The 23,914-nt window shown below is 37.1% G+C and overlaps 1 protein-coding gene and 1 pseudogene across 2 annotated transcripts; one reads left to right on the top strand and one right to left on the bottom strand.

Moving 5' to 3' along the window:
* Window positions 1–98: 98 nt before the first annotated feature.
* Window positions 99–23,018, bottom strand: LOC102750954 (protein FRA10AC1). Of its 2 annotated transcripts, XM_081823805.1 has the most exons (11): window positions 22,838–23,018; window positions 22,659–22,727; window positions 20,469–20,545; window positions 19,055–19,150; window positions 18,886–18,931; window positions 15,044–15,120; window positions 13,505–13,588; window positions 12,834–12,918; window positions 4,262–4,307; window positions 2,121–2,234; window positions 165–975 (listed from the first exon to the last, which is right to left on the bottom strand). In XM_081823805.1, the coding sequence occupies exons 3-11, from the start codon at window positions 20,543–20,545 to the stop codon at window positions 929–931; spliced, it is 672 nt and encodes a 223-aa protein (XP_081679931.1). In that variant the 5' UTR covers window positions 22,659–22,727; window positions 22,838–23,018; the 3' UTR covers window positions 165–928. The 2 variants fall into 2 exon arrangements, with proteins under 2 accessions (XP_081679932.1, XP_081679931.1); XM_081823806.1 differs by lacking the exon at window positions 22,659–22,727 and having other exon boundaries at window positions 99–975; window positions 22,838–23,016.
* LOC102750650 (ATP synthase F(0) complex subunit g, mitochondrial pseudogene) lies at window positions 15,860–16,292 on the top strand (annotated as a pseudogene).
* Window positions 23,019–23,914: the final 896 nt, after the last annotated feature.

Raw genomic sequence — 23,914 nt, 5'->3', positions numbered from 1 at the left:
GTAGAGCTACCCTTACGACCCAGCAACTGCACTACTGGTATTTACCCCAAGGATACAAATGTAGTGATCCGAAAGGGCACCTGCACCCCAATGTTTATAGCAGCCATGTCCACAATAGCCAAACTATGGAAAGAGCCCAGATGTCCATTGACAGATGAATGGATAAAGAAGATGTGGTGTATATATATATATATATATATATACACAATGGAATATTATGCAGCCATCAAAAAATGAAATCTTGCCATTTGCAACAATGTGGATGGAACTAGAGGGTATTATGCTAAGCGAGTAAGTCAATCAGAGAAAGACAATTATCTTATGATCTTACTCATATGTGGAATTTAAGAAACAAGGCAGAGGATCATAGGGGAAGAAAGGAAAAAATGAAACAAGACAAAACCAGCGAGGGAGACAAATCTTAGGAAACAAACTGAGGGTTGCTGGAGAGGAGGGGCCTAGAGGGATGGGGTAACTGGGTGATGACATTGGGGAGGGTATGTGTTGTAATGAGCACTGGGTATTATATAAGACTGATGAATCACAGACCTGTACCCCTGAAACAAATAGTATATGTTAATTAACTGAATTTAAATTTAAAAAAAAGAAATGAGACATAAGAATCATTTTATGAAGATCTGCTTTACAATACAGTTTCCAAGAATATTATGGCTTCTGAACATTGACTCCAAACTAAAAATTCTAGCATCTATCTACCACCCTGCACAGGCCGTCACATTTAAAACTGCTTGGCTAGGGGGCGCCTGGGTGGCTCAGTTGTTAAGTGTCTGCCTTCGGCTCAGGTCATGATCCCAGGGTCCTGAGATCGAGCCCCGCATCAGGCTCCCTGCTCAGCAGACATTCAGTGCAGGTAAGTGACTATGTCCAAGACTACTAAACATTAACAACAGCATTTTAAAAGATAATATTACCTGTGATGAAAATTTAATTTAAAGGAACATTCTTGGCATAACCCTAAAAAAAAAAAAAAGTGACACCACTTAAAGGCTGAATTTGAATTAACTGTACTGCTACTCTACCTTTAATATCATACATTCTTATTATTCCTTATATCCCTTTTTCAGATTATCTGAAGAAAAAAAAAATCTGATTCTCTCCACCTCAAAAAATGCATATGCATAATAAAAAGGATAACAGAATGCTTGAGGAATTAAAAATATTCTACCATTACTTTAGAAAAAAGTGCTGTCAATTTATTCTAAAAGCAAACTCTTTCATATACAGCATTAATGTGTGTCTCACATCAAAGATATCTAGTAACAACAGTGTGGGTATAGTAACTTCCTCTGAAGTGCTTTCAGAGTTTTCAAATAGAAAAGAGCTTTTCAAAAAGTTTCACAGCTGTGGCCTCTTCTTTTGCCTTAATCTCAGTTCACACCAATTGACTTTTCCTCATGAGCACTTCTAGGAAGAACTTCTGCATTGGTGTGCATTAAGGAGCACATGAGGAAATTCTTGACTCCTATAGGGAGTAGGCAGAAACCTCTGAAGCACATTTATTTAAGACCCAGAGAAGGTTGCTAACATGATGAACCGAAGAAGCTGACACAGTAAGACTAGCTTAATTTATGGAAAAAAAAAAAGAAAAAGAAACAACAGATTCTAAAACATGCATATTAACAGAAGCTCCTGCACTCTGGGGTATAACCTTAATAAGCTTTTAAGACTGATATCAAGAACAATTATGCCATCCTAAAACTTTTTTCTTTATTGACACAAAGAGAGTATATTTATTGTCCACACCACAACAATATGGCTACCAGGTAACATGAGATTTTACGTTGCCTTTTCTGATACTCTGCATCTCATTCTGCATTGGTGACATTCCCATGTTAGCGGGAAGAGGTCTTCACTTTACATATTATAGGTTTACGTTTGGCATTAGAACTGTTTCACCTAAATGTAACCGTAATTCTGAGAATATAAAAATTGTAGGCTAAAAAGTCATTTGTCACTTTGGGAAACTCTCAGAAAAAAAGAGCACTTCCAGAAAGATACATTAAATTTTTTAAATTAAATTTTACTCTGTATATTTTTAAATCTAAATTACTAGATAAACTTTGAAGAAATCGATTATATCCCACCTAAAGTCAACTTACTTAATTTAACAAGTGCATTTCTCTTTTCACCATGCTCAATATAACCAAAATTAACTTCCCAACTCTTCAAGTCTTCTTTTTTATCACAACATTTATTTCCACAGAAAAACTGGCCTGCAATAAAGAAAGGAATATTAGCTATGATAGTTGGTGACAATGTTTATCTGTACAATCTGGAGTTACTACTAAAATTTACTCTTAACACACATAAATTCTTAGTTCTAGGTAGTCAGCATTAAAAAATAACTGAGCATAATATCTATAGTATGCTCAACAAATGCATATACAAGTATTAAATCAAAGAGCCGAAGAAAAGGTTATTAAAAAAATCAGTCACAGAATTCTTGCCCAATAGATACACCGTATAGATCAGGGTTTCAGCGACTCCCTGGTTAGGAAATCTTATACTTTGGAAAATGGAAGTACTAAAAATACATACTCAATAATACCCAAAAAGAATAAATATATTTCCATAGTACATGTACTTACACCTGGGTGAATCCTTTTAATATTTAATAATAATTTTTAAATTGATTAAAATTCTTATTTTAAGTATTAACATTATGGTTTCTATTTTAAGTACCAGCATAAAATAGCACTTAAAGCACATTTTAAAATAGTAGCACTCTGAAATGAAGTAGAGTAAGTAATTAAACCCAATGCTCTAAACTTTAGAGTTACCTGACACTAAAATCAACACATTATCATGTCCACTGTATATTAAAACATTCTGCAAAAAAGGACTAACACTGATGATCTACGAGAAAAAATAAAAGAAACTACTCAACAACTATTTACTTTCACAGAAGATGAACCTTGTATTTGTACAAAAAAGAATTTTTATTTCAATAATTTGCACCAACAGAAACAAATCTAAACTTTTCATAAAAAAGAAATCATCAAAATGAATTTTGAAAATTATCAGTCCAAACAGCCTATAACTTTTCTAAACTGGCATTTTTTTTACTCATTCCAAATGAATAGTTCATGAAATCTGTGCATGTTCAGTAACAGCTCTATTTTTAAAACAGCAACAAAATTATGATTCTAAATCAGAGCAATAGCTTTCTCTTACCAACTAATCCTTTCTTCAGTTATAGTAACTTAAAGAATGCTGATCAATTTTTTTAAAGGCAGCATTACTTACCATCACCTGAAAATTCCATTTAATAAAAGTATGAAATTTTAAAACTGTGAGACATTTCAAAATTTCTCATTGTTTAGATAAAAACACAAACTAAAATGTAATACTAAGAAAAGTTAAAACTAGCTTTAAATTTATTCTTTTTCCTTCTCCTTTAGAGTATCTTCAGGGCTGATCCTTCATCTAAAAAAGAAAAAATTCCTAATCCTTAATTTTATTTTACTGCAAATCCAGTTTTATACTTTACACAGACATCCAATTTATGGAAGATGTAAATGATCCACAATGATGGCCTCAATGTTTAATCATTTTAAAGTGCCTTTATTTTCAGTTTAAAGGTTCTTTAAGTTATTAGTTTAAAATTATTTCCTAAATGCTCTTTTGTAGTTTTCAGAAGCATTAACACTTTAAAATGCAATTATCAATAAAGAGCTTTTATATCATAAGACAGTACAAAGATATTAATTTTTCAGAGATTTATGAGTAGATTACAACAATGCATATAAAAAGCATTTATTGACTGCCTACCAAATGTTTGATCTTTTGCCATAAGACTAAATATTTGGGCTCAAACTCAATGACATCCCAAAGTAAGACCTAGCCTGTCCAAAAATTCCATTAGGTTCAAAGTGATATTTAATCTCTATATTCAAAATGTGATTAGACTGGAATACAGTAATACCAACTCATTATTCCAAAAGTTGATAAAAAGAAAAACTCAAGCATTCATCCTTCATTAGTTTGCTTTAACTCTTTAAACATTTTCTACTTAATCTCCATTGAATGCTCTAAAAGCAAAAATATAAGGTAAAAATCACTAAAGCATTACATTTTGACTTTTGATAGTAAAATATCATGAATACATTGTCTCTAATTTTACTTTTATAGATAACCATTTATTGTATAATGAGGAATAATCTTACCCAATGACTTCAATTCAATAATATAACAAAATAACCTTATCCTATTAAAAAGTAAAATTTCAAAAAAGAATTACCTTTTCCTGAAATTACTTCTTTTTCTATTCGCCACCTAAATCCAAACTGATGAGAAAAAAATTACATTTATGCCAGTGTAAATTTAAACACTATTTAAACTGTATATACACCTAAACATAGAGCCAACAATTGACATGACATTTACCAATCTAAAAAGTAAACCTAATTCACCAGGAAGGGAAGATCGCAGCAGAGTAGGAGGACCCTAGGCTTGACTTGTCCCATGAATACAACTAGGTAACTATCAAGGTATCCTAAATACCCCAGAAATCCATCTGTAGACTGGCAGAACAAACTTCACAACTAAAGGTTAGAGAAGAGGCCACATCAAAGTAAGTAGAAAGTGTGGAGATGTGGCTTTGGAGAGAAATAGGTTGTGGCTGGTGGGGAGGGAACTACGGTCAGGGAGAAGGGCGAGAGACAGACTGGCACACGGGGGAGTGCTCGGGGCAAATGAATCCACATAGCAATTGGCTTGGAAAACAAGAGAGGCAAAATTTGGTGAGTTCTTGCAACTCCAAAAGCCTGGAGTTTTAAAGGTCAGCATGCTTGGCTCTGGGACAACTTGGAGGACACTGGGGCTGCTCTTGGACAAAAGGCAGGTCAAACACCCCATGGATATACAGCATAGAAACAGTGATCTGAAGAGTGCCTGGGGCACACAGTGCAGAGGTCAGTTGCTCATCTCTGAGCATGTCCCAGAAAGGCAGTGTTCACAGAAAGACCCCTGTGGGGATAAAGAAACTGGCCAGCACCATTTCCCTTCCCTGCCCCTCAGCATAAACACAGGGCCACCGGTGGAAACCAGTGCAGTGCTGACACTCACTACCTAACCTGCTTACGCCAAGCCCTGTCCGTCCCCATGCTCCAGAGAATCCCTGCTTCCCAGGCACACTTGCCTCGGTCCCAGCACAGTGGGCCCCCTCCCCCAGACGACTAGCCCAAACCCCTTCCACACCATGTCTCCCTACCCGGGAGTCTTGCAAGGCCTTGGTTCTGGTAGTGTCAGTGACAGGTCTCATTTCACAAGCAGACCAGAGCACACCTAGTTAAAACACACCACATTCAGGCCAGAGACCAAACACTGCCTATGACAGGCAAAGAGAACCTTTGCAGACGACTGGCCTGAAGGATAAAGCGGCCAGGACACAAAAGCAGAGTGCATGTAGTACACACATAGGAGACACTCCCAGAAGCACCAAGCCCTGGAGAATAGGGGACACTACACTGCAGGGCACTACAGGACCTCTTCTTCATAAAGCCAGTACCCTCAAGAACAGGAGACAAAGCTGACTTTCCTAACACACAAACAAGCACAGAGACTTAGACAAAATGAGAAGACAAAGGAATTTGTCCTAAATGAAAGAACAGGACAAGGTCATGGCTGGAGATCTAAGCAAAACAGATATAAGTAACATGCCTGATGGAGAATTTAAAGCAATGATCATAAGGAAAGTCACTGGACTTGAGAAAAGAGTGGAAGGCATCAGTGAAACCATTAACACAGAGATAAGGAATAACATAGCAGAGATAAAGGGCTCAATAAATGAAACGAGAAATATTCTCCACAGAATAAACAACAGGCAAGAAGAATCAGAGGAACGAATTAATGACCTAGAGGACAGAGTAGCGGAAGGTAATCAAGATGAACAAAAGAGAGAAAAAAAATTATGCAAAGTGATAATAGACTTAGGGAACTCAGTGACTCCATCAAATGTAGAAACATTTGTATTATAGTAGAGTCCTAGAAGAAGAGAAAAGGGGGCAGAGAATTTATTAGAAGAAATAATACTTCCCTAATCTGAAAACTTCCCTAATCTGGGAAAAGAAACAGTTACCCACATCCAGGAGGCAAAGAGAATCCCCAGCAAAATCAACAAAAGCAAACCCACACCGAGACATATTATAATTAAAATGACAGACTGATAAAGAAAAAATATTAAAAGCAGCAAGACAAGACAGTTACACACAAAGGAAACCCCATAAGGCTATCAGCAGATTTTTCAGCAGAAACTTTCCAAGCCAGAAAGGAATGGCATGATCTATTCAAAGTATTGAATAGGAAAAACCTGCAGCCAAAAATACTCTATCCAGCAAGGCTACCATTCAGAATAGAAGGAGAGATAAAGAGTTTCCCAGGCAAACAAAAACTAAAGGAGTTCATGACCACTCAATCAGCCCTGCAAGGAATATTAAAGGGGACTCTTTGAGGGATGCCTGGAGGCTCAGTCAGTTGAGCATCTGCCTTTGGCTCAGGTCATGATCCTGGGGTTCTGGGATAGAGTCCCAAATCGGACTCCTTGCTCAGCAGGGAGCCTGCTTCTCCCTCTGCCTGCCATTCCCCTGCTTGTGCACTCTCTCTCTCTCTGATAAATAAATAAATAAAATCTGGAAAAAAAAAAGAGTTTAAAAAAAATAAAATAAAATAAAGGGGACTTGAGGCGCCTGGGTGGCTCAGTTGTTAAGCGTCTGCCTTCGGCTCAGGTCATGATCCCAGGGTCCTGGGATCGAGCCCTGCATTGGGCTCCCTGCTCAGCGGGAAGCCTGCTTCTCCCTCTCCCACTCCCCCTGCTTGTGTTCCCTCTCTCACTGTCTCTCTCTCTCTCTGTCAAATAAATATAATCTTTTAAAAAAAAAAAAAATAAATAAAGGGGGACTCCTTGAGAGGAAATGAAAAACCAAAAATGAGAGTATGAAGGTAGGAAACACAAAAGCAGTAAAAATGACTATTTCTGTCAAACACCAGTCAAGCAACTCACAAAACAGCCACAGCAGATGACAAAAAGAAATAAAAGGCATCCAAATCGGTAAGGAAGAAGTAAAATTTTCACTATTTGCAATGACATGATACTATATATAGAAAATCTGAAAGACTTTACCAAAAAATGACTAACTGATCAACAAATTCAATCAAGTCCCAGGATATAAAATCAAAGTACAGAATCTGCTGCATTTCTATACACCAATAATGAAGCAAGAGAAAGAGGTATTAAAAAAACAATCCCATTTACAATTGCACCAAAAATAATATGATACCTAAGAATAAACCTAACCAAAGAGGTGAAAGACCTGTACTCTGAAAACTAAAACACTGATGAAATAAAGTGAAGAAACACAAGGAAATGGAAAGACATTCCATGCTCATGGACTGGAAGAACAAATATTGTTAAAATGTCTATACTACCCAAAGAAATCTACACATTTAATGCAATCCCTATCAAAATACCAACAGCATTTATCACAGAACTAGAACGAACAATCCTAAAATTTGTGTGGAACCGCAAAAGACCCTGAATAGCCAAAGCAATCTTTTTTTCTTTTTTTTAAAGATTTTATTTATTTATTTGACAGAGAGAGACACAGCAAGAGAGGGAACACAAGCAGGAGGAGTGGGAGAGGGAGAAGCAGGCTTCCTGTGGAGCAAGAAGCCTGATGTGGGGCTCGATCCCAGGACCCTGGGATCATGACCTGAGCCGAAGGCAGCCGCTTTACCAATTGAGCCACCCAGGCGCCCCTAGCCAAAGCAATCTTGAAAAAGAAAAGCTGGAGGCATCACAATTCCAGACTTCCAAGTACATTACAAAGCTGTCATCATCAAGACCGTATGGTACTGGCACAAAAACAGACACATAGATCAACGAACAGAATAGAAAACCAGAAATGAACCCACAATTATATGGTAAATTAATCTTTGAAAAAGCAGATAAGAATACCTAATGGGAAAAAGACAGTCTTTTCAACAAATGGTGTTGGGAAAACTGGCCTGCAACAAGCCAAAGAATGAAACCGGGCCACTTTCCTATATCATACACAGAAATACATTCAAAATGGATTAAAGACCTGAAACCATACAAATCCTAGAAAAGAGCAGGCAATAATTTCTCCGACATTGGCCATAGCAACTTTTTTCTAGATAGGTCCTTTGAGGCAAGGGAAACAAAAGCAAAAATAAACTATTGGGACTACATCAAAATAAAAAGCTTTTGCACAGTAAAGGAAACAATCAACAAAACTCAAAGGCAATCTATAGAATGAGAGAGGATATGTGCCAAAGACATGTCTGATAAAGGGTTAGTATCCGAAATATATAAAGAACTTACACAACTCAACACCCAAAAAACAAATAATCCAATTAAAACATGGGCAGAAGACACGAACAAACATTTCTCTAAAGAAGACATACAGATGGGCAACAGACACATGAAAAGATGCTCATCATCATTTATTATGAAGGAAATGCAAATCAAAACTACAGGGAGATATCATATCACACCTGTCAGAATGGCTAAAAACAACACAGGTTTTAGTGAGGATGTGGAGAAAGGGGAACCCTCACGCACCATTGGTGGGAATGCAAACTGGTATGGCCACTCTGGAAAACAGTATGGAGGTTCCTCAAAAAGTTAAAAATAGAACTACTCTACAATCTAGCAATGGCACTATTTGGGTATTTACCCAAAGAAACAAAAACACTAATTCAAAGGGATACATGCCCCCCTTGGTTTACAGCAGCATTATTTACAATAGTCAAGATATGAGAGCAACCCAAGTATCCATCAACTGATGAATGGATAAAGATGTAATACACACACACACACACACACACACACACACACACACACACACACACAATGGAGTATTATTTAGCCATAAAAAATGAAGTCTTGCCATTTGCAACAACATGGATGGAGCTAGAGTATAATGCTAAGTGAAGTAAGTCAGTCAAAGAAAGACAAATACTGTATGATTTCACTCACATGTGGAATTTAAGAAACAAAACAAATGAGCAAAGGTAAAAAAAGAGAAAGACAAACTAAAAAACAGATTCTTTAGAGAACTGATGGTTACCAGCAGGGAGGTGAGGTGGGGTATGGTTAAATAGGTGATGCGGATTTTGAGTGTACCTGTAATGAGCACCAGGTGATTAAAATAAAAAGTTAAAAAAAAAAAAAGAAGCAAACCTAATTCTCATTGTGATGGCTTTTTTTCTCCTTATAGGATTCCAGGTATTTAAAAATACATTTGAACAATTACCAACTTTTCTGTTAAGGAATAATCTTCTTTACTTTTATTTATTTTTTTATTGAAGATTTTTATTTATTTATTCGAGAGATTGAGACAGAGAGAGCAACAGAGAGCACAAGCCAGGAGGAGAGGGAGAAGCAGGCTCCCTGCTGAGCAGGGAGCCCAATGCAGGGCTCGATCCCAGGACCCTGGGATCATGACATGAGCTGAAGGCAGATGCTTAACCGACTGAGCCACCCAGGTGCCCCTCTTCTTTACTTTTAAACTACCTAATAAAAGATACAAGTACTAGGGCACAATACCTAAATTAATAAAAAATATGTATCTTGTTTTATGACACTGACAGAAAAAAAAAGAGGTTATGGTCCAGTAAAGAGGCAATATACTATAGTGCAAAAGAGCTGGATTGTCTGGGTTTACATCTTAGCTCCACCACTTAACAGCTCTATAATACTGGACAAGGTATTTAATGTTCTTGTGCCTCAGTTTCCTCATATGTAATGTAAAGATAATACAATACCTACTTCTTTGGACTAAGAGGTTCAAATGGGATAATACACATAATAGAATAGTACCTGAGAATAGAACAGTACTTAGAATAGTACCCGGTACATAGTATCCCAGGGGTTAGCAAACTATGGCCTGCTGCCTATTTTATAAAGTTTTCTTGGAACACAACCACAATCATTCATTCATGTATGGCTCTTTCCCCACTGGCAAAGTGATGAACATGAAAGAGAAAGGGGACCCTCTGGAGCCCTAAAGTGGAAAGTTGTTAAATTTCCCTCCAGATTCCTAAACGTAACTTTGTTTTTTGGCCAAAAATAATTTTTCTCCACTGCCTTTTTAAGATCTTTCATATTCATATGCTAATTTTCTGTAGGTTTAGTAAATGATTTCATTTTCTATTCAGTTTATTATAATAGTTAAAAGCTCAGCTGTAGAATCATGCAGAACCAATGTAAGCTCTACCATTCATTAACTAGCTCTGCGGCCTTGGAAAGTCTCTTAACTTCTCAGTCTACTTCCTTTTTATGTATAAAAACCCCAATCTTAAAGGTTGTTGTATTAAGAGAGATAATTCAGATGAAATGTTCAATGCCTAGTTAACGGTCTATTTTTATTTTATCGTCCATTATTTGAATTAGGCAATTTTGTAGTTTAAATGCAACTGGGGGCTCAAATATTTGAAAATATTATGATTAAAATCCAATAAAAATAAAACCCCCTCCAGTCTAGGAAAAAAAATAAAAAATCCAAAATAACTCTGTTTAGTTCTATTTTTAAGCCTACACTTGTAAGTATTGCTTGCCATCCAACATATATGTTGGGATATCCACTGAAGCACAGACAAATGTGTACAGCAATAGTTTCCCAACTTCTTCCATTCATTAACCTATTCAACAAATAAGTATTAAGCAACTACTTACTGGGCTTGGCACTCTTGGCACATCACATATAAGATGACTGTGAAAATAGTGTCTATTGTTAAGAAGGTTATAATCTTATAGGGGATAAGAAATATAACAAACAAATACAGTATGTCCTACTAGTTAAAGGTTGTATAGAGGTTTTGCCTCAGTGAGTTTTTATATTCTTTCCTGACATACATTTTCCTGCTGATAGGCCAGATTAGATACTGGAGTTACTCAGGATTTGGTGCTAAGCCTCCTTCTCTTACTTTACCTTCTAGCACAGAGATCACACATTCAAGCAATAAGACAAACAGATCCTAACTTCCTGAAAACACAAAGTTCCATCACCATCTACTCGGACTTCTATGTAGAAGAAAAATAAACTTCTAGCTCATTTAAGTCAGTATTATTTAGGAGTGCTTCAGTTCTTGCAGCTGATTCTAATCCTAACTGATGCAACAATTCAACCAAATTCTCAATGATGAAAGGGAAGAAGTAATAAGGAAGGGGATAGGTGTGTGGGACAAAGGCTGGCATTCACTAAAAATGCCCCAAGTAATAGGCAGTGAGCAAGGAGCTGATTAATAAAAAGTGAATAAAACACTGTCTTTGTATAAATAAAACTGAGAAAACGCATCCTAGCAAGGAAATCAAAGGCACCATTCTTAACTCAAACATGGTATGCCAAAAAAGTCATCTTTTCCCTTAGAAACGATACCCTTCATACGTATGGGGTAAAGGGTATATGGGAAATCTCTGTACCCTCCCCTCAATTTTGCTGTGAACTTAAAACTACCCCTAAAAAACAAACAAAAAAAAAAACAAAAAGCATCTGCCTCATTCCACATTTCCTATTTCTGATTTCTTACTTGGATTTACCCTCGTATCTAATTACTCATCATGTTCTAATAAGAAAATATAATTTGTTTCAAGATTATCCTCTTTAAAGCATGTTTTCCAGTAATATATTATGTTTTTTGAATGGAGAATACAAATATTTAATTGTTTTATGTACACTTTCTCCCCTCAACTAGATTATAGTTTTGTTTTTTTCTGAAGGGCAGTCATGTTTTAATTCACAGCACCCCGCCCAGTCCTTAATACTGAAAAGCAATCAACAAATGAGCCAGCATTGAAAAAGCTGCTTTATTATGTGCTCCTAGAAAGATTTGTATTTCATACTCAACTTGCAGTGTAGTAACTTCAAGTAACTCCTTGTGGTGCCTTTTGGATTTGATGTGATCAATAACTAGTACAGAGAGGAGAGCTAGCTCCTAAGAAACCGAGGAAGTCTTTGGGATACATGATGTGCATGGGTTTGTAAATAGGGTTGTAAAACTAGACACTCTTATCTATAAGAATATTGTAAAGCAACCCACATATTAAAGGCACTACGGAAAAAAATATTAAACCAATCATGGTTCTGAGATTTAACTAATGAAAAAGAAATTCTTATAATAAATAAATCTAAGACAACTTTTTAAATAGACTGTCTTAATACAAATGAACACTAACCAAAACATACAGATTTATGCAACATTCCCTCCCCAATTTCAAACTGAGATTATCTGTTCAAGGTCACCTTCTCTAGCTGCAAATGTGAAATTTGAGATAGAAATAAAAATCACTTTAGTATCAACTAAAGTAAGATATAAAGCAGGAACGGAAATCTGCCATTACTAAATAGCACTGATAAGAGTTAATTCTACTAGAATAGACAATGGTATAAAAGAAGATGTGCATCTGCCTCTTTACAGATGGTAATTTATTTGAAAAAAAAAGCCTATCATTTTCAAACACCATCTATAAAACAAGACATCATTCTGCAGTGTCAAATCATTCATTATAGTCAGTAGGGGCTCTAGGCCAGAGTCAGGAGGAAACAGGATCCAGTAGCCACTTGTGTTTAATTTTAGACTATTCATGCCTCAGTTCACAAAGCACCCCTGACTAAGGGGCCCTTTGTAAATTTCATAGCTGCAGAGGTTAAATGGTCCAAATGATATTTCATAGATGCAGGACAACCTAGCTCATTTAGTACCTTTAAAAGAATAATGTGGGGTGTCACAGTATAACAAAAAGTAATACTGTACTTAAATAAGAACCTTCTATAAATATTTGGAAGGCATACCTTATTTTCTTTGTATCTACTGAGATCTGCTATGCAGTATTCCTTGAATAATTTATCATAGTATTTCTTTGCAAGTTTCTTCTCCCTAGATCCATAAAAAAAATTTTTTACATTTAGAAATTCAACCACAGTTTGCTACTTGGAAGCAATGTCAAATAAATAACATATATGATATAAATATTAATGTTTTAAAAGAGGTCTATTACTTACATGTGCATAGAATACCTGAATATTAACTACTAATAGTGGCTTTCTCAGGGAGGGAAACTGGAAGATTGACAGTCAGAGGACAGGAGTCTTACTCCTCGTTTTTCACCTTTTGCATGGTTTGCATTCTTAAAACCACTCTCAGGTATTACTTTTCCCCAAAATATTTTAAAAGTTTTTTAAAAAGCCTATTACAGGACAACAAACAATACAGTAAAAATGTAATACATTTTCTTTTCAAGACAAAGTCAAGCAACGAGAAGTCCGTTAAAATTGCTAAGAATTACCGAAAGAACCAAACCAGACACAAATACTCTGAGGCATGTTTTTATGTCCTCCATTCAGAGCTCCTCCATGCCGGGGCTGAATGCTCTGGACAGCTGACAGGGTAAGAAAACATGGAGATAGCAAGAGAGACAGGACTAAAGCAGTTTATGCATTACGTCTCAGATGGTGAAAATTACCAATTCATGTCCATTTCATCCTCCTCATTCCATAGGAATCTATGATTTTCTCGTATAACATCCATGTCTGTCTTGTCATTTTCCCTGGAAAATAAAACTATTTCAATTACATATGAACACAAAATTAGTCAAATTTACGAGGTTAGTTCTGTGAGATCTTTTTAACATTTGAGAAAAAATACATGAAAATAAAGATAGTTTTATGTGTGAATATATACATATGTACATATACTTATCAAAACAATTTCCATATTGGGGCACCTGGGTGGCTCGGTTGGTTAAGCGTTTGCCTTCTGCTCAGGTCATGATCCCAGGGTCCTGGGATCCAGCCTGCTTCTCCCTCTCCTCTCCACTCCTGCTCTCTCTCGCTCTCTATCTCTCAAATAAATAAATAAATCTTTAAAAAAAAAAAACACAACAATTTCCATATTTTCAAAAGACACTTATAAAGAGTGCTGCTACAGAAGCAAGTTAAATGGATAAGGCATCCATCCACCTTTCATACTGGCTTCAATTATACAGATGGTGCTAAATCACCAAAGCCAGGATGAGAAACCTGAATAAACACTAAATGGATAAGAAAAAATAATGAAAGTAAGTTTTAGAATCTAAAAAATGTCAGTAACCCCAACCCACTGAGATCACATTTAAAAACTGTATGAAGGGGCGCCTGGGTGGCTCAGTCGTTAAGCGTCTGCCTTCGGCTCAGGTCATGATCCTAGGGTCTTGGGATCGAGCCCCTGCTCCATGGGAAGCCTGCTTCTGCCTCTCCCACTCCCCCTGCTTGTGTTCCCTCTCTCTCGGTGTCTCTCTGTCAAATAAAAAAATAAAATCTTTAAAAAAAACAAAACAAAAACAAACCTGTATGAAGAGTTTTCCATACCTCATTTTACTACGGCTTCCTAGAAAGACTAAGTAAGGGCAGAAGAGAATGGGGGGAAGGGATGGTATTTTAAGATGCTAACAGTTTGGGGGTAGAACAAGGGATTGTTGGAGAATACAGGTTAAACTGAGAGGGGAGATAAATTTGGGGTAGATGAGATCATATAAAGTTTTTTAAGGCTCTACCAAACTCAGAAAATTATTAAGTCAGAGAAAAAAACCCACACATAACTAAGAGGCTCTGATAGAAGAGCCTCAAATATTAGGAAGGAGTTGGCTTTTTTCCTGTTTGCCCTACCTTTTAAAAAGCAATCCCAAACACTGAGGTCTAAAAAGTTAATTATTTCAAAGATCCTTGCCCAAAAATTAAAAAAAAAAAAAATTTACTGCATAATCAGGCACATGAATATTCCTCACATAACCTGTATCACCAAGCACAGATCTGGCTCAGCAGGCTACCTGAGGCCTGTTGCCAGAGAAATGGGGTTCATGAGGTACTTAGCAAGAAGTTATAGATAGCCTCTCCACTTGAAGATATTATAAGGAAACTGGAATGGAAAGCAGGAAAGAATGACAGAATCAGAAGACACAGTAGCTGTGGGTCTTTAAAGACATCCATAATTTCCTCCCATTCTATGTAAATTTCATGACACTTACCCCAATCGCCTAAAGTCTTCTTTTTTGCCACCATAGTATAAAATATAGTCATTTACAAACTTTGTGTGCCTTTGATACTGAAATGCAAAAAATTAAGGATTTGATTTGCTCAGTTGTTCTGTGTCTATGATATATGAGTAAGTAAAGAAAAACAGTATAAGTCTACTTAGTTTTTTAAATATGCAAAACCTACTCTACATGTTTACGAATTAAAAAAATATCTAAAAGGGGGTGCCTCGGTGGCTCAACTGGTTGAACACCCATCTGACTCTTGGTTTCAGCTCAGGTCACCATCTGAGGGTCCTGGGATCGAGCCCCACGTGGGGCTCCATGCCCAGTAGTGAGTCTGCTTGTCTCCCTCGCTCTCTGCCCCTCCCCCCCACTCACGTGCTCTTTCTCTGAAATAAATAAATCTTTAAAAAATATATATCTAAAAGGGTAAATATTAATTGTTAGGAGTCAATACTATAGAGCAGAGAGGCTTTCACTTTCTACTGCATACTGTTTCTGTTGTTTTGAACATTTTTCAAGCAAATACTACTCTTGTGATAAAATATAGCTCTACCTGGGGAAAAAGAGAGCTTCCTATTCTATTGCTGAAATACACACAGCCTCACACCAATATTCATTTTAATCATAATATGAGAAATAAATTATAGTTTCTAAAATTAAAGATAAGGAGTATAATTTACCTTTTATTACTATAACATATAATTTAGTTATTCCAGTAATGATAAAGCCTCTAAAATAGAAGATACAACTTTTATAATATTAAATCCTAACGTTAGGCTTTCAAAAACCTGTAAATATGACCTTCCAGCATGGAACCATGGCCCAGTTTGTCCATAATCTCACGGAGAAGGCCCTGGCACTGGTGAACACTGCTGTGACTTACCCAAAGCCTCGATTGGCCACATTTTGGCACTATGCCAAGGTTGAGCTGGTTCCTCCAACCCCTGCTGAGATCCCTACAGCTATTCAGAGCTTGAAAAAAATAGTCAAGAGTGCTCAAATTGGTAGCTTCAAACAGCTCACAGTTAAGGAAGCTCTGCTGAATGGTTTAGTGGCCACCGAGGAGTGGATGTGGTTTTATGTCGGTGAGATCATAGGCAAGCGTGGCATCACTGGCTATAATGTTTGAAGACCAATCTCTAACATCTGTTTATATGTGGCTTATTATTTGAGTGTTCCTGGACCATGTGTGATCAGACTGGTATTTGAATAAAAGAAGATAATGTATCAAAATCAATGTTTTCTCTATCCGATGCTACATGGATCACAGTTTCCCTTGATAATAAGATGGGTTGTCATCCTTTAATACATTAATAAAGCTCTAAGGGGCATGTCTTTTGCTTAGCCTAAAATTGGAAAGGATGTATGTGAATATACCAACCTGGCAAATACATTTATGAGGATAACATTCTAATTTGAAGGTTTGAAATACATGATAAATTTATTTGATTTCCAGAATAGTCAGGGGAAAGGTCTTAGGAAAACTAGGACTTGCTACAGTAGGAAAAATAGTAATACCACATGCCAAAGTGATATAGTTAAATCATGTCTGTAATATAAAGAATAAAATTTGGATGGTTTCTCTTTGCTAGAATCAGAGATAGACTTTGATAACACCTGCATTTACAAATGTTAGAGTACTTGGTAGTATTCTAAGTAAGTATCTTTATACCATCTTTAACACCAGGACAGAGCTACTAAGAGCCACCACCTCCTTTTTAAATATAATTTTGATGTGTGTTATATTATTAATCTATTCAGTTTATGATTTTTAGAGCCTATCTTTACAAAAATAAAATACCCTATGGATATTTAAATAGTTATAAATTTAGTATCCTCCATGGTTCTAAATAGTACATTATGTCCTGAAATAAAAAGAAATGCTTGCTATCAAAAAAAAAACCAAACCTGTAAATATAAGAAATCAGATTTTTTTACTTTCTTTTAATATTTAAGAATTTAGTCATGTTTATTTTTAATGCAATATAACAAGATATATAAGCATTTTACTTTTTGTTTTAAAAAGCTCAACAGTATTCTCTCCAGAGCTGAACATGCAAATAACATAACTGACCTCATCCATAATACTGTCTGACTATACCCTATTATATCAAAGGTAAATAATGACTTAATTCATCACAGTATGTTCTAACAGAATACTGAATCAGAATATGATACTTCCAAGACTGGCAACAAAGCAGCTAACCTTTCAGAAAAGAAAAAAGAGAAAAGCTAGATATCCAGAGATTTGAGTTCTTTCTAGTTCTTGGTCTATCTCTAACTGGTCATATGACCATGGCAAGTCACTTCAATCTTTTAGGTTAACAAACTTCTTCTGTCAATGGTCAATATGCAGGCAATATGGTACCAGTCACAACAGCTCAGTTCTGTCATTTTAGCACAAAAGTAGGCACAGTTAGCACCTCAGTGAGTAAGCACAGGTATGTGCCAATAAAGCTTTATTTACAAAAGTAGGTGCTGAGTGGGACCTTGCTTCCAGGAAGATGGAGTAGACAAAGATGTACCTCTCCTTATTCTTCCCACTAAGAACAACTAAAAACCTTGGAACTTATATCTAAAACAAATATAAGAAGATTCTGAAAGGTGGAGAAGAAGTCATAACAGCTAGGGAGCTCAAGACCCAGGGTATGACACAGCGGTAAGCTCCTCAGGTTTTCTTTTTCACTCATAAACTCAGACTTGAAAATGAAGAAGCTGGCAAGCTGAAAATGCCAACAAGCACAGACAAGAAAAGTCCCAACAAAGTCTGCTCTCTCTAACTGAATAACCAAGATAGAGGGCAGCCTAACAAGACAGGTAACCTTTAGACAATACCTACTCTACTCCAGCCAAAAATTCTAGAAATAACTGTGGCCCCACCTCCACCCATGCCAGAAAAGGGGACCTACACTTTCACCCTCACCAGGCTGTAACTAGATACCCTAACACCCCCAAATAAGTGGTGTCATAGGAGGCACAATAGATGTTGAAATGCCAAAGGAACAAGGCAGATGAGATCCATGGGAAAGTTCAGCTATTGGGTTAGAAGATAAGAGGAATAAATTGGTGGTAAGAGAATTTCTAAACTTAAAGAAAAGGATTAGGAAATGATAACAAAGTGAAACAGATGTCAATAGGTAGGGGATGTATCTACTTGCCATTGTCTCCTTCTCTTAATCCTGACTGTAGTAATAAATACCCAGAAACACTTCGGGTCTTGCTTGGCTTCTCTTCCATTCTACAGTATTCCCAACAGTAATATGGATGGCCAGTGGTAACAGTTAGTGTAACGAGCCACAATCTTACCAAAAAGTTGAGATGAGACGTGGCCATAATAGGGAAGTACGATATAGCTTGACGACAACCCCAAGTCATGCCTGAGAGATGAAGCCACAACAGGCCTGAGGATAGCCCACAGACACATTCTACTTCTAAATACAAGTTTTACAAAGACCTTAAACAGCCCAGAACCAGGTAGTAAGAGAGTAAGAGTTAAAATGAGACTAAAGATAAGAGCAGTATTAAAATGAGAAATGTTGAGAGCTTGGCAAAAACACGTTGGAAAAACATCTGCAAGTTCATGGACTTTGTAAACCTATTTATAGATCATTAGTAATATGTTTTATTATTTCTGTCTCTGAGTCTTTCTTATGTGTTAATAAAAGAGAATTGTACTCAAAAGTATAAATGACAAGACTGCACATCAATAAACAGTTACCTTTAAAAATATAATATGGGTCTACCTGACTTCACAAGATTTTATTAAAATAAAAAAGTAGATTTTAAATTATTCTATTCATTAGAAAAATCTAGAAATATAAAAAGGATACAGCATCCATGGCTATGAGGTGAAACCTTCTATTTCTTGCTTCTTCCCTGTAAAGACAAATTTTAAGCAAATTCAACTGTCTTTATTCTAATTAATAGAATTAAATCCCCAAGTCCCTGAGCTTATAAAAACATCTTAAACCAAAAAAAGTAATTTACAGAGGTACATACCTATCCAGCAATTCTGCTGCAACTTGTTTATGGGCCACTTTTCCATGTTTTTCTTTCTGAAATGGCTTTTTGAGCAATAAATCATCTTCAACTGTCCTGGTTTGTGAAGAAGAAAAATTACTAAAGAGTTCATTTTTCTCAAAGGATGTTTCTTGTTTCTTCATATTTTCATAACTGGAACATGTTTTTTAAAAATTCAAGTCTTAAAAAAGACTCACCGATCTTTAATAAGACATTTTATGTCTCCTTAAATAGCTTAATTAATATCTGAACTTTATTTAATACTTATAAAATGGAGAAAATGAAACTAACAAATGAATGGGTTCTAGTGTCAGACCACCCAGGTTCTGAGATCCAAACTTGGGCTCTGTCATTCACTATCTTAACCTTAAGTAAGATTAACTTACTTAATCTCTCTGTTCCACACTTTTCCTGTTTGTAGAGCTATTAAAGCTTTTGGTAATCAATAATATAAAAAATAAGGGCTGACTATAAGTGATACAGACTATAGATGATCAGCCCTAGTTATGAAGATAGATATAACCCTGGAATAGAAACTATTCATCTAGATTTGCTCAAATTCTATTCTTATAAAGTAGTATTTTTGAATGAAAAATCTTGAAAATGTAAAGAACCAAACAATATAATTTATTATAATTATTTCTATTCTTTTGGTTATCCATGAAGACTAAGTACCCAACAAAAATGTTCAGTCCCATTTAGTATGCCTAATATATTGCTCTCTGTGTGAAATAATAAAGCAATTTTTATAAGTTTGGTTAATATGAATCAGTCAACCACTCCTAAGTTAACAGATAAAATCAGTTTCTAAGCACTAAGAGCTGAAAACAATGCCCCTTCACACAGCAACATCACCAAATTGTGACCTTCTTATAAGGCCCAGACTTTATTTGCTGACAGTTCTTGTCCCTTCCAATTCAATAAAAAATTCTATGAGCTCCTTCCTTTGAGCACTTAGTCTGCTCACTCACAAAACCATAAAACTGCACTGTATCACAATCTTACCCTCCATGTTAACCTCATTTTGAAGTCACGTACTTGCAAAGGGACCACTAACCAAGCCCCTTCTCTTAGCTATGATGTTCCCAAGTAAAGTCCTTAACAGCTGAATGAAAAATAGATGCATCAGAGAAATCCAAGAGTTTTAATTGATTTCTTTTGTCCCCGACTTCCCTTTCCATAAATCCCTTCACAGCATAAACATTATTTTATTTTTCACATAACTGTTCTCAAATTCTCGAGTCAATTCATTCTAGTTTAATAAACGAAAATTCATTCAATAGAGCATCATTGTCTTCATATGCAAACAAAATCCAAAAACTTTCAATATTATTTTATACCTCATCGCAATCTAGAAAGGATCTGAAACACAAATGAATAAAAAATTACTTACCTTTTTTTCCTTTTGTTAGGTTCTCCACCGTGTTCATCATCACTAAAATCAGAGTCATAGCCTCCATGACCATGCATCTGTAAAGGAATATAAGATTGGTTACTTAGAACTTAAGTTGCCCATAGTTCAGGAAACAGAATAGTTCAAAAATAAATTATCTTTCAAAGCCATAATAATTGTAAAGGATCATGGTGAGTATATCACTGTTCATGGCTATCCAGCCACCTAAAACTTTCATTCACTTTGAAATAACAGACTTACCCTTCAGAAAATGAATCAACACTTTCCACCTTAATTATTAGGATACTCTTTGACCTTCTCATTGAAAACAAGATCTAGAAGCTGCCGTGTGACTGCACACAAGGTTCAGTGATGCTTCACTTTTGACTCAGATTACTAGAAGTTGCTGTGTATTTATCATCAACTTTGTTCCAGACGTTATGGTAGGTCCTTAACAAACACCGCTTCTAATTCTGCAAGTTAGGAACTATTATCTCCATTTTACAGATGAAGAAATCAAGGACAAACAAAGTTAAGTAAATCAATTATAGAGCAGGGTGCCTGGGTGGCTCAGATGGTTAAGCGTCTGCCTTCAACTCAGGTCATGATCCCAGGGTCCTGGGATCAAGTCCCGCATCGGGCTCCCTGCTCAGTGCAGAGCCTGCTTCTCCCTCTCCCTCCGCCATTCCCTCTGCTTGTGCTCTTCTGTCTATCTCTCTGTCAAATAAATAAATAAAATCTTTAAAAAAAAAATCAATTATAGAGCAAATAGGCAGCTAAACTAAACTACTTGATTCTTAAGCTCATGATTTCAACTACTCCAAATTGCCTCTGGAATATGCTAACATAATTATATTCCATTAGACTTACCGTATTTGTGAATAGTACACTATCAATTCATTAAAACTTTCCTATCTTTAACATATGTTGAGATTTCCTTTTTCTTTTTCTTTTTTTTAAAGATTTTATTTATTTGACAGAGAGACAGCGGAAGAGGGAACATAAGCAGGGGGAGTGCGAGACGGAGAAGCAGGCTTCCCGCTGAGCAGAGAGCCCGATGTGGGGCTTAATCCCAGGACCCTGGGATCATTATCTGAGCCAAAGGCAGACACTTAAACGACTGAGCCACCCAGGTGCCCTGAGATTTCCTTTTTCTTTTAAACCTTCTTTCAAGGTAAACAATCTTGCTCTTTGACCTAGTTAACTTTATCTTGTTCCAATTCATTTTTTTTAACTGAAATTCTTAGAAATACTGAAAGATCTCAGTTGTCACTCAGTTGTGTTGGAAGCCTCTGGTTACAGCATTATACTGAATTTGGGACACACATTAATGGGGAATCAGTGGATGGTTTGACTTTTGAAGTCATACTCAATTCATATGGCTACAAGGAACTAGTCCCGGTCAAATGACATATCCAAATTTTTAAACTAGATTTACTATTACAAGTGCAGCAGGAAAAAGAAGAAATAACTCCCTAAACTTTATTGCATTGGACCTAAGACAAGGTACGTTTCTAGTCCTGGCTACCCTGAATAAATAAAGTCTGTGATCTTTTTCAAACTTAAGTGTGTGGGTGTACACCTCTCTTCCCTGTCCCACAGAATTCTAGAGAGGAAGGTCCTAGCCTAGGTTGGAGGTAAAGGTTAGAAGGCCACAGTTCCAACTCTATCCTCTCTTACATCTGTCATCACCTGCAGATCTCACACCCTTTATCATGTCAACTCCTTGCTCCAGCTGTCTTATGACATCTGTTCAAGCCATACCAGCTTCTCACCCTTTATGTCCTCATTTTCTTTACATCCTGATGGGGGTCAACCACTGTGTGGAGCTTAGAGATATATTCTAGCATCAGCCTACCAGAGTGCAAATCCAGGCTCTGAAATTTCCATCTGTCCTTCGTTGTGCACGTTCCTTAACCTCTCTCTGAGTCTCAGTTTCCCCTTCTATAAAATCAGGCTATAAGAGTACCGGTCTCATAGGACTGGACGTTAAATGAGTTACAGCATATAAAGAGTTTTAGACGGAGTCCAGTATGGTAAAATCCTGTAAATGTTGACTATTATTAACGTCATCTTGTTCCCACAAACCGCGACACCACCTCCTATCCTTGCTCCCCCTCGCCCTTTCTCTCTGGCGTCTTCATCCATCCCATACCCATCTCAAAAGAAAAATAAAAAGCTCTCACTCACTTCGAGCTACGAATCAACTGACAAGGGCCGAGAGAAATTCGAGAAGAGAGACGCCGGTGTCTCTAGAACCTACCAAACAACAACAACAACAAAAAGGTAATCAACTAGTAGCATATGAGGAACAAGTTTGGAAGTCGTTCTCCCCAACCCCAAATACACTCAAGGCCCTTATGACACACCCCTTTCCTCCTCCCTGCTCTGCCAAGTACGCCCGCAGAGTCCTTTTCCTTTTTCCCGGCGGCTGCAGCGACGACCCACGGCCTGAGCGAGCCGCTGCAGGGCCCGTCCCGTTTGCGCCGGCCGCTCAGCCTCTTCACAGCGACTACCGCCGCCGCCCGCTCCCGCCTCTTCCTACGGGTCCCGACTGGGCGCCGCTTCCGGTCCGGCGCAGCCGCGTGTCACATTTAAATGACACCGTCCTCGGGCGCGGCGACCTTGTGCTACAGCCAGAACAGCCCCGGGAAACAAAGGCAGCGGAGAACAGGGCCAGGAGGGGAGGCAGAGGCTTCCTACTTTCTCAAGTCGCAGCCCTCAATTTTTTCCTTCCGCTCGGAGCCCGTCATCTAATGTCGTGTGGCACTGCTCACACTACGCCCACGCCCATCGTTTGAAAATGTTTTGTTTTAGAAAAAGCCCTGCCTAAATATCACCTGCCGTCCTCTTTCTAGTAACCTTAGTAACGCCTCCTCGGAGCATCCTCGTTGAGCGTCTGTGATCTGCCTCTCCTCCCCCCTCCATAAAACAATTCTCATAATTAGAACAAAAATAACTTTCCATCGTTTCACCACCCACACAATAGATGCCATTCCAAATGCAGTGCTGGTGGCAGAGGAGCTCATGGAATATGGGAGGAAAGGAAGAACAGGGAATAGGGGAGATTTAACAGGGTCGCAGCTTCTCTGCAGACAACAACCTGGCACATGTGAAAAGGAATCCAAAAGATTTCCTTTTTAAAAAAAGAAGAAGAAGAAAAAAAAAAAAAAACGTAGGCAGGAAATTTTAAATTATTTGAGCTCCACCAGGTTCTCCCTGTGTTTTACCTTTTCAATGTTATGATGCCCCAATCTGGTTTGCTGACTAGATACTGGGTTCAGGTCTTCTCTGCCTTCATCTGATGCTATTCATCCTTGCTGCTTCCTCAGTACCCAACACAATTCCTTGGAAATCAGAAGCGCTAATTAAGTATTTGGTGAATTGAACTGGCACGCCACTGACTTTTACAGTGGGCCCATTTTAGAGAAAACCTTGGCACTTAA

The sequence above is a fragment of the Leptonychotes weddellii genome, chromosome 6 (genome assembly GCF_054177405.1).
Source record: "Leptonychotes weddellii isolate Sample4059 chromosome 6, ASM5417740v2, whole genome shotgun sequence".
NCBI classification, from domain to species: Eukaryota; Metazoa; Chordata; class Mammalia; order Carnivora; family Phocidae; genus Leptonychotes; species Leptonychotes weddellii.
The sequence above is the reverse complement of the archived record's forward strand: the minus strand, read 5'-3'. Positions and strand labels throughout refer to the sequence as shown.

Bases quoted from the DNA above. Each gene is read 5' to 3' on its own strand.
- LOC102750954 (XM_081823805.1), bottom strand. From the start codon at position 20,545: ATGCATGGTCATGGAGGCTATGACTCTGATTTTAGTGATGATGAACAC. The intron at 18,932-19,054 runs GTATGTACCTCT...TTGTCTTTACAG, and splicing joins GCAGCAGAATTGCTGGATAG to GGAAGAAGCAAGAAATAGAA. The intron at 4,308-12,833 runs GTATGCCTTCCA...TTTTCTCATCAG, and splicing joins GTAGATACAAAGAAAATAAG to TTTGGATTTAGGTGGCGAAT.